The sequence below is a fragment of the Pelodiscus sinensis genome, chromosome 11 (assembly GCF_052426305.1).
Source record: "Pelodiscus sinensis isolate ZL-2025 chromosome 11, ASM5242630v1, whole genome shotgun sequence".
Lineage (NCBI taxonomy): Eukaryota > Metazoa > Chordata > Testudines > Trionychidae > Pelodiscus > Pelodiscus sinensis.
This window is the reverse complement of record NC_143062.1, coordinates 20,687,817-20,701,818: the sequence shown is the minus strand read 5'-3', so window position 1 is coordinate 20,701,818 and position 14,002 is coordinate 20,687,817. Positions and strand designations below refer to the sequence as shown.

Sequence of the window (14,002 nt, the reverse complement as noted above, 5' to 3'; positions counted from 1 at the left end):
ACCAAAATGGACAGTGAATTTGATAGAGCCCTAGACGTGAGTAAAATTCACCCCAGGGACTGTGCCAGAATAATTTGATTATAAACTTTTGTGGAGAGCCTTCTTTTGAACCATCTTTCTTTAAACAAATAGGCTGTTAAATGGAACGACTCTCTGGCTCTGGGCAAAGTGGATTCTGAGCGATAGGGCCCAGACAGCTGAGAGCCTTATAATTAAGTATCAGCGTGCACATCCCATAACCTCAAACCCAACAGACTTCATAAGAGAAAATGTTCCCTACAATTAGTCTCTATGGGGAATATATCTGGGAGGCGCTTCATAAGCAATGGTAGAAACTGAGTGGCAGAGCAATGTTTTGCAATAACAAAGTTGCATAATGTCACCTAACTGTATGTTTCATTTCAGATTGATTCCTGCAGAAAATCATCTTCTAAAGCCAAGCGAGACAAGGAGAAGCAAGCGTGCAAAAGCTGCAGTGAAAGCTTTAACTCCATCACCAAAAGGCGGCACCATTGTAAACAATGCGGAGCAGTGAGTATCTGAAGGAAATGGTGGCACTGTTTCATTTTCTGTCTGTTTAATTTTGTTTGTTTGTAACAGGTGAAGTCTTTAATCAGATTCGAAATTGTTCCATTTTAAGGGAGCTTTTCAGTTTCCAGTAAGATAGGCCAAGGTGTCTGCAGCAGAGCTGTGGTAGAAAAGACCTGTCCATTGGTGAGGCAAAAAAAAAAAACAAAAGCAAATGTAAGGTAACATAGAAGGCCATGAGTGAGTCCTGGAGGAGACAGATGTCACACTGCTGTGGCTGAAAGGAAAGCTGCCTTTGTGTCTGGGTTTCTTTTGTATCCAGTGTCCCACAAACTAACTTATTGACCAATGTTTCCTTCATGTGACTAGCGCCCCTAAGCCACTCACCGCCAGCAGAATGAATAATCTGGAATATAGCTCTTCTAGATCTTTGTCAACAGCCTCTTCCTGCAAGATTCCAGGCGTCTTTTTCCTTCTCCCTTTCTGAGAGGAAACCAGCCATTTTGTGGCTAATGTAACAAGTTCCAGTTGTTCTGATTGACTTGATCAATCAGAATGCTACAGGAGCATTGAATCTACAGTGCTAAAGTGATGGAGGTTGCATTTCCCCCATGGCAAAACTGAATCAGGATGCTTTTGGCCAAAGAGGATGTCCTTCTATGCTTGTAGGGCTTGAAGAATTCAGCACATGGAAAATCCAGGTGCTAGAAACCTAAGGCCTTAATTTTAATGGAGCTGAAGAGAATTAGATGACCATGTTCAATTGAATCTCAATGGATTTTAGATGCCAGATTTTTGGGGGCTCTTCTGAAAATCTCATCCCAAAATTACTTGAGATTGACCATCTTATTCTGGCTTGAAATTTACTTTTTGTGACATCAGTTTCATCCTTCCATGTTCCTGATGTAACTAGTTTAGAATAATCAATGAAAGTATATCAAAGTTTTGTGGAATGGAGATAAATTTAAATCTGCACCAACAATCTGGTAAAATGTGTAGTTAATATTAAAATCCACCCATTCTAAATCATTCATCTCATGAATCCAAATAAAGTTACAGTGGAAGAGATGCTATTATTCTGGAGTCAGCAGTCCTGAATCTTGAGTTTTTAAAATAATTATTAAAATATATACAATTCCTTTGGTATTTAAGCTCCTACTTCAAAGCTCAGTCTTTAAAAAAATCAAACAAAAGCCTCCCCATGGACAAAAAGATAATGAGAATTAAGTTATTAATAATTTAAAGTTAAATAAACAAATGTTGGTTGTGCAGTGATTTCTGATGTAGGCAGTAAAATGCAAATGAAAGGAGTTAATTTGCCTCTAACCAGGACAGTCTGTTAAAAAATGTTAGTTTGCTTTTGTTTGTGCATTTTGGCAGAATGATGTGGCATGCAAAAACTGCATACAGTGCAATGAATTGAAGTAGTACAATGTTGGGTGCGGAAATACATATCCTGTAGGCCCCACACATATGAGACCATACGATACTAAGCGAAGAGAATTCAGACTCTATTGCTGGGTAATACAATGGGATTTGAAGTCAAATCCTGCTGACTACTCTTGTACTGCACACAAAGGGTATGTCTACACTACAGCGCTAATTCGAACTAACTTAGTTCGAATTAGTTAATTCGAACTAAGCTAATTCGAACTAACGCGTCTAGAACTAAAAACCAGTTCGAATTAGCGTTTTGCTAATTCGAACTAGCATGTCCACATTAAGTGGACCCTGAACCGGGCTTAAGGATGGCCGGAAGCAGTGCCGGCAGGGCATCAGAGGAGGACTTAGAGCGTGGAGATGCTGTCTCAGGCTAGCCGAGGGCTGTGCTTAAAGGGTCCCGACCCCCACCCCGGACAGAGAGTTCTCAGGGGTGCCCCGCTTGCAAACCAGTCCTGGCTTGGAGTGCCCGGAGTACCCACACTGGGAACACCACACCACTCGGCCATCAGCCCGGCTGCACTTGCCGCAGGCTGCCATCTGGGGAGAGGGGGCAATTGGGGGGCTGCAGGACAGCTTCCACACCCAGAAGCCCGCAGAGCCAGCCCAGTCCTCCCCATCGGGGGCTCGTACCCCATTCCTCCCTCACCTCCTTCCACTTACCCTTCCCTAGCCCCTCTTCTTGATGTACAAAATAAAGGACAATTGTGTTCCAAAATGGAATCTGTCTTTATTGAACAAAACTGGGGGAGACTGGGAAAAGGAGGTGCGAGAGGGGAAGACAGAGGCTGGGAGAGGGGAGGGCAACTAAAATGATCAGGGGTTTGGAACAGGTCCCATATGAAGAGAGGCTAAAGAGACTGGGACTTTTCAGTTTAGAAAAGAGGAGATTGAGGGGGGACAGGATAGAGGTCTCTAAAAGCAGGAGTTGGGTGGAGAGGGTGCATACAGAAAAGTTCTTCATTAGTTCCCATAAAGAAGGACTAGAGGACACCAAAGGAAAGGAATGGGTAGCGGGCTTCAAACTAGTAACAGAAAGTTGTTCTTCACAAAGCAAAGAGTCAACCTGTGGAACTCCTTGCTGCAGGAGGCTGTGAAGGCTAGAACTAGAACAGAGTTTAAAGGGAAGTGAGATAAAGTCATGGAGGTTGGGTCCATGGAGTGCTATTAGCCAGGGAGTAGGAGTGGTGTCCCTGCCCAAGGTTTGTGGAAGGCTGGAGAGGGATGGCATGAGACAAATGGCTTGGTCACTGTCTTCGGTCCATCCCCTCCATGGTCCCTAGTGTTGGCCGCTGTCAGCAGACAGGCTACTGGGCTAGATGGACCTTTGGTCTGACCCAGTACGGACATTCTAAGCTCAGGGCTCAGGGTCGGGGGTCTCAGTGGACCCCCTTGATTTTCATGCACACCTGCTCCCGGGTGGCCAGGCTGGCAGCTCTCCTGCCCTAGCTGGCCACTTTCCTGTGCCTAGTGCAGAGATCATGGACGAGGTCCACGATGTCCGCACTAGCCCAGGCGGGTGTCCGCCTCTTGCGGTCCCGGGCAAGCTCCCAGGAGCTGCCAGCCTGGTCCCGGGAAGAGGGGGAGGGCTGGGGGGCATCGGGTGGGTGGCTCGATCCATGCCAGGTGCAGGGTCTGCTGGCTGGGTGCTGGCAGGCTTGCACCTGGCACGGGCACCGTAGCCAGCCCGTGCCCCTTTAAGGGGTCCGGGGCTGGGAGGGGGGCAATAGAGTTTCCCTGGTGTTGGCCAGAGTGGCCACCAGGGAAACCTGGGGAGGGCTAGCCTCCCACTAGTTCGAATTAAGGGGCTACACAGCCCTTAATTCGAACTAGTAAATTCGAACTAGGCTTAATCCTCGTAAAATGAGGATTACTTAGTTCGAACTAAGCGCTCCGTTAGTTCGAATTAAGTTTGAACTAACGGATCGCTAGTGTAGCGCCTATGAAAGTTAGTTCGAACTAACATCCGTTAATTCGAACTAACTTTGTAGTGTAGACATACCCAAAGGGGAAATCTCCTTCCCATAGTGGCGCTGCTTCTGCAGTTAATACTTTAAATCTGAAAACAGGCTTCACCTTTCCGAAGTGGGATATGGAGACAAGGGGCCATATTCTCCCCTTTCCCAGGTTCACCTTGCACCAGAACTTATAGCAGCTGGAGATTTGTACAAGTATCCTCCCTCTTTGGGGAGCATCTCTGCCGGCACAAAGCTGCCTGAGCCACCTCCTTTACCAGCCCTGTTGCCCACCTGGAAATTTCAGGGCCCAGTGCAATGAGAAGGACCATATTAGGGGAGGCGAGGGAAGAAGCTGTGTTAGGAGGAAAGAGAAGGTGAGGCGGTATGATAGAGTAAGCTCCATTATTCTCCATTCCCCCATTGGTATTCAGACCCTATGGCCAAGCAACTGAGAACCTCTTTGGGAGCCTGGGCACAGGGGAGGTCCCAGCCCATGAATTCACACCAAGCCAAGAGTAGTAGTGAATGGCAGTTGCTGTCATGTTGGTGGCTGTCCAATGGCCTGTGTGAAATCAGCGCGCTGTGCTCCTTCTGGAATGAGGGGCACATACCACAGCTGTGCTAACTGCATTCTTGGGTGTCATCCCCATAGACCAGTGGTTTCAAATGCCCAGCCCATGGACCATCTACAGGCCGAAGCATACATGCATTCTGGCTCGAGACCTGGCAGCCTGGGGAAGGGGGGTCAGTGTCTGAACCCAGCCCCCATATGCCACCCCTTCCCATCATTGCCCTGCCCTCTCCTCTAATGACACCCCATCCCCCCAGAGACCTGCGTCGGGGATCACTGTGGGGGGACTTGGTACAGGGCAGCAGCAGCAGTCAGACTCCTATGCCACCACGGAGTGGAGTGAGTTCACACATCGAGTGTGTTCCACTTCCCCATAGTGGGGGTCCTGACAGCTGCCACTTTTGCCAGGCCCCCCAGTAATCCCTGAGGCCAGCGTGAGGGATGGTTTGGGACACGTCTCTCTGGCCACTGGTCTCCTAGGCCAGATTGTGAATATTCTCTGACCTGTAGGGGTCCGTCTACACTACATGCCTCTGTCGGCAGAGGCATGTAGATTTGTTTGTTCAGCAAAGGCAAATGAAGCCGTGATTTAAATGATCGCGGCTTCATTTACATTTACATGGCTGCCGCGCTGAGCCGACAAACAGCTGATCAGCTGTTTGTCGGCTCGCGCGCTAGTCTGGACGTTCCCCCTGTCAACATCAAAGCCCTTTGTCGGCAGCCCCGGTAAACCTCATTCCACGAGGAATAATGGGGCTGCCGACAAAGGGCTTTGATGTCGACAGGGGGAACGTCCAGACTAGCGGCGAGCCGACAAACAGCTGATCAGCTGTTTGTCGGCTCAGCGCAGCAGCCATGTAAATGTAAATGAAGCCGCGATCATTTAAATCGCGGCTTCATTTGCCTTTGCTGATCTGTCTAATCTACATGCCTCTGCCGACAGAGGCATGTAGTCTAGACACAGCCTAGGTGGCCTGCAGGACAGGAATTTGAGACTCCTGCCATAGACTGAACTACACTCTTCCTCTGAGGAAGACATTACCTCCAGCTGAGTGGTTAAGTTGGTTGGGGTTGTACAGGGAAGCTGTGCAGGTAGACAAGTGGAGTCTCCAGAACTGTAAATCCAGCTCTTCTCGCAAGTGCTGATTTCACATTAAATGTAATTGCTTATTTGCCAAACCAGAAAAAAGAATTGAAAACCATAATATCGCTGCCTCTCAACCCAGTGTGGCAGCAGGCACATCAGGATATGTACTGCAGTGATTTTCAAACTTTTTTTCTCATGACTCAGTAGAAGAAAATTGTTGATGTTCACAAACCAACATAATTTGACTAGATTATGTTGGGTGGAGCTGAGGATGAGAGTTTTGAGATGTAGAAGGGATGTCTGGCTTTGGGGGTGTTATGGCTGGGGCAGGAGGAGCTTACCTTGAGCAGTTCCCGGTTAATGGTGCAGCAGGGGTGCTAAGGCAGCTTCCTGCCTCTCTCAGACTGCAGACCAGGCTGTGCCACAGAAGCAGCCAGCAGCAGGTTCCCAGCCAATGGGAGTGCAGAGCTAGTGCTCAGGGCAGGGTGGGCTCTCCCCCACATTCTTCTGGGGCACAGCACAGTCCGTGGTGCCAGGACAGGCAGGTAGCTGCCTTAGCACCCCCACTGGTCACCTGATCTCCCTGCAGCAAGAAGACCCAGTCCCTGACATGCCACGACCCAGTACTGGGTCATGACCTGTAGTTTGAAAACCACTGGTGTAGTGGACAGTTTATTGGCCTAAATTCTCAGAAGTGGCTCAATTTTTGGAAGCTGCACTTCAGACGCCGCAAAGGGGCCTCACTTTTTCAGACAGTGCTAAGCACCAAGCACCCATCTTCCATCCGCTGTGGTAATCAGGCCCTTAAAGCTTTTTTCAACTGGGCACCTTCGATCATTAGGCACTGGAAAATTTAACTCGGACCTTTTATATGGGAACAGAAAGGCCAGTATCTGTCTGTCACTTTTTGAATGGCTAGAAACACAAAACAGGACAAAAAGTCCTTTATTTCTGATTGCAGGAAAGAGGTTGTCCTGTCTCAGATCTAGACCTGTGCAAGATATAGGGTATCTGTCAATCTGTCACATCCTTTCATTAGTTTGCAGGATTTTATTTCAGCAATGTATCCTCAGCAAAATGGCTGTAATAACCAGGATTTTTGTTTTAATAATGGCTGAAGAATGAAGTATTATCTTTCTGATACAGGTTATCTGTGGGAAATGCTCTGAATTTAAGCCACTTGCAGATAACAGCCGTCACAATAGAGTGTGTAAAGACTGTTTTCTGCTGTCACCAGCAGTCCTGTGCAACCCAGGAGCTGAATCTACAGGAGAACAAAAGAAAAAAACTGCCATTGAGGTACAGTTATCCTGCTAATAAGCTTTTAACATGCTAGATGCCTGAAAAGGCTGGTTATTTTATTTATTATTAAATCGCTTGGTGAGTGCTTTTCTTCATGATCCCACAGCCTTTTAGTAGGCTGTCACTCAGAACCTTTACCTGACAAACTGGCACTTATAGAACTGTATGGACATACATTGTGAATCCACTCTGATTTAGTTAGCTCTGATGTTACACTCCCCTCTCTGAACCCTTCCTTCCTTTCACTTCATGTGTCTGAGGAAGTGAGTTGTATCTCACGAACACTTAGGCCCTAATCAGTTTGGTACCCTTTAAGGTGCTATTGGACTCCTTGTAGCTTGTTTTGAAACAGACTAACATAGCTACCCCTGTGATGCCTATTGTAAATCCTGTTTTAAAACATGAGTTTTGTATTTTTCATGCAAGGACACAGGTTTTGCAGCCCCCAGGTTTTCAATAATTAGCCAGCTCAAACAAGAGGCACTTTACCCAGCTTGCCTTCGGTGTAACTTTTCAGACGTCAGATCTGTTTCCATGTAACTTCTCACAGCAAAATTCTCTTGTTCCCATTCTGGGAAATGTTGTGTTCTTGACATTTCACTTCTCCACAAAATGCCAGGGCAGTTGATTGTTTTTCTCAGTGATTCATGCAAGGGCATGCCACACCATTTTTGAATGACAAATCCTGAGTGTGAAACATCAAGCAGTAGTAGAGTGGGATGGTCACTATCTGCAGCATTTCCTTTTGGGGCAGACTGAGGGAGAAGAGCGCCCACTGTGCACAGAGGCACCCACCAAGAGCTGTGCTTTGCTTCATGCTCCACCAAAACATGAGGATGATTTTGTGCTTAAAGCTTGAGGGCTATGTGTTTAACTGACCTCATACTGCCTGCATTGGGTAACCTGGAGCAGGTGTAAATTACTGTATGTTTTGGCAGAGAACTGTGCTTAGATGCGAAGAGACGTGAGCACAGTGCTTTGAACTTTGACTGTTCTGGGCTGCAAAGCTGCCCTCTGATGACTGTGGGCAGCTGCCATAAATAAGAGCAGTTTCTTGGCTTTTCTGATTAGTGGAATTCTTTCGTGCCTAGGTGATCTACCTCAGCTTTGTACCCCATCTTAGTCCAAAATCCTCGGTGGGGTAAAACCAGTGTTCCCTGTAAACTGTGCACTTGTGCAGCTGCTCAGGAGAGATTTAGACACTACCCAGCTAATTAGAAGAGCACCCCCAACTAGGTGTGCGTTTCTACTCATGGTGCATAGTCTCACCTGCTTTGGTGCACATAACAACATTTATTTTGCACACAGATGGAAAAAATCCACATGTGAGTGGAAAAGATTAGCAGGAACATTAGTGCACACTGCCTATGTGCATCTTCTGCAAGGCACAACAAAGTATGGGGCTTGATATCTTGGAGCTGCATAGTCTCTGTTATGTTTCTATGCACCTGTGATTACAGCCCAAGAAGAAAACGGAGTGTGCCCCTGCAGTGCATGTGGTGTCTCACCATAAGCTATCAACTCCATTTCAGCAGAACTATCTGCCAAGAAAGTTAAAGCCTGCACCTAAACAGCAGGCTAATCCTAAAAGTCAGGAAGTTATTTAAAAGCCAGTGAAATGTGACCCAAGGCTTTCCTTCTGAGATCAAAATTACTTACTCTAAAAATCCAAGAAATGAAGTCGTTTTCATTCATATCCTCAGACTTTTAGCCCTACGCTGCCTCTGCAAAGGATTAGATAAAATGCAAGAAAGATGGTAAGTGCACAAAGGGGAAATATTTGAGCAAGTCTGTTTCTTCCCTTCCTTTTTTACATAATACTTTGTTCACGAGATTAACAACTTGAGAGCTTGCCACTTCACAAATGCTGTTAGCAGATGCCCAAAATCCTCTAGAGATTTTTCCACTGGAAAGGCCAATATAGTATAGCTACTTTTTCAGTCGGGGGAGGAAGGGGGGTTCTTCTTTTGCTCACATAGCCTCAGAGTGTGGTTCACCATACTTCCTCCCATTCACGTACTAGAGTCTCTGCTAATTATAAAGATGGAAAAACTGGGGATCTAAACACAGGCTATAATATGAAAGAGCAGCAATAAAAGTACTGCATTTTCTTAACTTATCTTTCGGAATGTTTTTGCTGATTGATATTTTTTCCACTCTAATCAAGGAATTACTTGGTGGTGAACCTGGAGCTCTTACACAGTCTTACAGCATCTCTGTGCCTGTTCAATGATGCTAAGACACCTTTTCCATTAATTTTAAATCTCCTCCCAGCCTATTTGTGCTAAGCAAGAAACAAGCTGTGTCATCTAAATTGCCTTTCTCAAATTACACTGTGGAGGTGGAATTTTAACTCCCCAGCATCTACCTCTAAGTACTTCAGAGCATATTATGTCTTGATGATACATTATGATAATTAAACTCTTGTACAGGTATGAACTACTCAGCATTTACCCATCTGAATCATTTGGCTGTGTATGACTAAATATTGTACTTAGTGTATAATTGTAAGTACCCTGACCTTATAAGAAGATCCTACTTTCTTTTTACAGAAACCAAACTTTTTGGCAGCTGAAAACAGCCTTTTCAGCAGCCGCCTCCTGTTCCTAGACAAAGGGAAGACTTGGTGCAAAGTGTGTGTCACCATCCCCAAGACCGAACCTCTTGTCTTGTATCTGCACGGGGGAAGTCAGGTAAAAGTGACATTATTGCTGAATGATACCCATAGCTAGAAGCATAAGTTTAAGTGTGTCAGTATGAGAAATAGGTCAAAGGATTTGGCTTACTTTCAACAACAGAAATTAACTTGGTTGTCTGAATTTAGCACAAAGCCTCCGAGATTTCAAATTTCCTTCTGATCTGGAGATGGAGCTTACAAGATTGCAAGCAAAAGGAGGCTCACATCTCTTTCTAAAAACAGGTAGCACAAAAGAAGGATAAATCAATCATTATTTCAGTTCAGAATTATTTCCCTAGGATTTCAGAGGCATATTTTCAAAATAAATACTCAAAGGGTTAATGACCTGTGGTCTGGAAAATACATTGACCCTAGAAAATACATAGGACAGTGTTTCTTTAATCCTTGTTTATTAATTCTATTCCAGTTAGTTCCATCTAACTTGAAGTTAGATGGATTTATACAAATGCAGATGCTCTGAAGCGTAGGTGAAATGGATTGTGTGAAATGAAAGCCAAAATTGTTTATTTGAAAATGATTGGGAGAATACACTGTGCTAAGTTAGGTTCTTACTTATATCGTGTACATATTTTAAAACAAAAGTTCAAGTTTGTTTGCAAAGGAACTAAATGCAACGATGAAATCACAGCCTCCTTCATTGCTGGAAAAGCAGAATGACTTCTGAAAGAAGAGGTCTTTTCGTTTGGGTGTAGTGCCCTTGCTCCACGTCTCATTTATTGCTATAACCAGTGGTCTTGTTTTAATCTGTGTTGGGGGGGAGAATATGAGCCAAATTCAGCTTTTTGTTACTGTAACAGAGTAGATGCTCACTTCCCATAAGCACCCCTCTTTGACTGAGTGTGGGTTCCTGCACTGCCTCAGTTTTAAAGGCCTTGCAGCTACTCAGCCCTCTGGCCAAGTCACACTCTTGTGCAATCATAAACCCCTTTTGGGGTACTTCTCTAACAGAGACCATCCCAGTACCCTCTGTAGAGTGTCTCTCAGTTTGAAACTGTTCTCTGGGTTTGTTGGCTCACTCTGAATGAAAGTGGGGCCTCCAAAGCTTCCCCTCCTGGAGACAACTCCATTGCTCTTAGTTCAGGGCTTCACTTTCAAGTCTATCACTCTCTCAACAGCTCTTCACTGGGAGCTGTCCCTGGTTCTGCTAGACAGCCACCCCTGACCTTCTCCCTTCCAGGTCTGGGCTGCAACTCAACTGTCTCTAAAGCTGCAGTGCCTTTTGTAGTCTCTCCTGGCTCCTGATTGGCTGGTTCCTCCACAGCCATTCTAGCCTGCTGGGAGGACTTCTCTATGGCCCTTTTCTGGCCTCAGGGCAAATCCAAAGATGTCAGTGAATTTACTTTTAATTGGCACCAATTTATCTGACAGTAAATGAGAACATAGCTCTTATGGGTGATGTACCGCAAGTGCTTTCCTTAGTTATTGTGACTATGTATTATCCACATGTTGTAGGAACTACAGGAAAAAAAGGTTTTCAATATAACAAGATTAAATATGTCTCCCGATCCTGAAGGACATTAATTGTATTTATGTCCTATTAGACTAGATTTTTAAGCTCACTTTTTGAAGTGTTTATATGTACAAATATTAGGAAACTGGAAGCTTGAATTGAAGGATATGTTCATGGCTCTGGGCTTTGCTTCAGCTGGAAAACTATGGAACAGGGTAACCTTCCAAACCATTCTACAGGCACACAGCTGTCATATTTCCATTCTAGCACCAGCACCTGTGTGGCTAAAATTATTAGTTTAAAAAAAAGAAAAACACCATGGACATGAGACTGAAACTAATACAGTAAAAACCTTATCTTTAGATCTCACCTGGAATCTGTTTTGGTGGAAGATGTTCTTAATATAGGCCATTTTTCTGGAAAAACTACTCTGATGTCCACACTGCATTTGCACTTTCAGTCGAAAGAACGCAGGGGTTTTTCCGACAGTAGTAACCCTCTTTCTACAAGGAAGAAGCCTTTTTCTGAAAGAGCTCTTTCAGAAAAAGGCGTGTGTGGATGGGGGAGAAAGATTTTTTTTTTGAAAGAAGAGGCCTCCAGGAAAAAGCACAGGTGCCCTGGTGCCCATAGTAATCACAACTTAAATGTGAAAAAGCAGACGGCTTTTGCTGTGTGGACGCTCTCTTTTGAAAGAAGTTTTTCTGGAAAATCTCTTCCAGAAAAGCTTCTTCCAAAAGAAGCCTGCAGTCAGGCACGTAGCCATAGTGCTGAAAGACTATTGAGGTGACTTTCATCCAGTGCAGAGGACCAGCACAATTCCTATGCACCAGTTGAACCCCATTTAAACTGTTAAAGTGGAACATAGGTCTTATGTGATCAACTTCTCTTCACAGAGTGAATTTCTCCCTCAATGACCATCATATAGGGTTCAATATGAACTAAATTCTCTCTTTGGGACAGATATTGCTCCCTTCCCTTTGCAAGCATAGACTGCAGCAGAATGGAAGCTAAGTGGGATGCAGGGACCTCCCACAAGAAATCTCTGTGTGCCACATAACACTGTTGTCTTTGACATCTGTATGTGCCCCAGCGCACAGACGGGCTAGGGGGGAAGTGCTGCAGATCCGTTAGCCTTTTCTGCTCAGAGGCAGAGAATTCTTGCACCCCAGAGGTTGCAATATTTGCTGCAGATCCACTCCTACAGTGTGACTTGGTGAGAAGATTCCTCTCTGACTCTGATCACACAATCCCGTGTCTCAGCACAGTGCTAATAACACTCACCTCAGACAAAACCAGTTCCATTGGATGTACAGCAGAAGAGAAACAGCTGTAACATACAAAATGTTACAGTGTTCGTGGTCTGGAAAACTAAACCAATGCCTGGAGCCTGGGGGAATTTCCACACAATCCAAAATCTTACATTCTTTCCTCCTTGTTTTGCCATCCTTGATCGTGGGTCTGTGCTGGGGAAGGGGATACCTTTGACACTAAGCATTTGTTTGATGACCATATGGAACAGGAGTGGACAATAAGCAGCCCACAGGCCAGAAGCAGTTCCCCATGGTTACCCTTGGGGGGGCCACCAGATGCTTTATTTGCCTTAGCTTCCGCAGGTATGGCCAACGGGAACTGCAAGTAGCCGTATCTGTGGACGCGCAGGTAAATAAAGATCTGGTGGCAGGCTAAGGGCTAACCCTGGCAAACTGCATCTGCCTGGTAGAGGACATACGTTAAATCCAAAGGTTAGTACTTCCGACTGTTCCAAATATAGAGTAAACAACCCCCACCCTCCAAAAAATCACATAAAAGGCATTGTTAATCAAACTGACGTTCAGTTGTTGGCTGGAACCATAACAATGAAAGCGAGACCTTTTTTCAAGATGGTTTTCCCACACCCTGCCCCTGTGCTTCCCACCATATACAGCAAAATAAAGGGAAACAATTACAGAGCAGTCTACTCCACATTCCCTCCTATAATCCAGATGTTCAATATAATTCCAATTGACACATTATCCACATTATTACACACTCTAATAATAGTAAACTAAAAGTTCTCCAATTCAGATTAATAGAGTCCACATCCATTCTGAAATGTTTTTTTCCCGGGTATCAACAGTGTTTCAGATGTCAGTTTTGTACAACACTCTCTTCACATCCCTTATAAATCTCCTTTGCGTTATTGCTGCATATGGTATACAGAATTAACAAGACATGTAATTAGCATTTGTACCCCACAAATTAAATGACTTCACACTTTATACGGGCCTTTTAAATATTTAGGGCTGCAGGAGGCACCTCCTCAAATTCCTGATACAGTCAAAGCTGTTTTTATCTGGCACTTCATCAACCAGAAACCTTTATAAACCAGCATTTCTGATCTTCTTGGAAAGCCAATTTATAGCCCAGTTCGCACAGAGCTGGCATGCTCTCTGCCCAGCTCTGTATGGCTCCCTGGAGGCAGCAACATGACCCTGCTGCTCCTAGACAGAGGAAAAGCCACAGGGGCACTGTGTAATACCCCAAACTTTCCAGTTGCAAGGAATAAGGGAAGTTGACAGGAACGTTTCTTCCATTGACCTCCCACTGTGGAGATGGCACCAAGCTAGGCTTAAGGTACATCAGCTCCAGCTACATGTAGACCTGGCCTACGTGTTTTTATCTTCACCTTGTTCACCTGAGAAGAAAATCCAGATGCAAATACAAACGAAAATTTCAGTCTCTGGAATAATGAGAAATTCAGGAAAACTGCTCCTTTGCTTCAGTTGTTTGTCCAATGAGAGTGTAATTCAAACCCTTGTCCAGGGCCAAAGCTGTTCCTGTGCACCATTTAAATCCCACTTCTAAGGTGTCAGGTGTAGGGCTCTCTGCAAGGGGTGAGTATCACATTGCCTGTTTGTTTGCATGAACATCAGGCCATGTGTATCTGTTCTGGCATTGAAGTCCAGTTAGTATAAGCCATTTTTATCTC

General features: G+C 45.0%; 1 protein-coding gene across 2 annotated transcripts in view; it reads left to right on the top strand.

Moving 5' to 3' along the window:
• Positions 1-14,002, top strand: part of FGD3 (FYVE, RhoGEF and PH domain containing 3) — a 206,689-nt gene that overhangs the window by 186,022 nt on the left and 6,665 nt on the right. For both annotated transcript variants that reach the window (XM_075938919.2, XM_089781188.1), the window contains 3 exons: positions 406-531; positions 6,731-6,883; positions 9,439-9,579. In XM_075938919.2, coding sequence (XP_075795034.2) covers positions 406-531; positions 6,731-6,883; positions 9,439-9,579 — 420 coding nt within the window. The remainder of the gene's footprint in view (positions 1-405; positions 532-6,730; positions 6,884-9,438; positions 9,580-14,002) is intronic.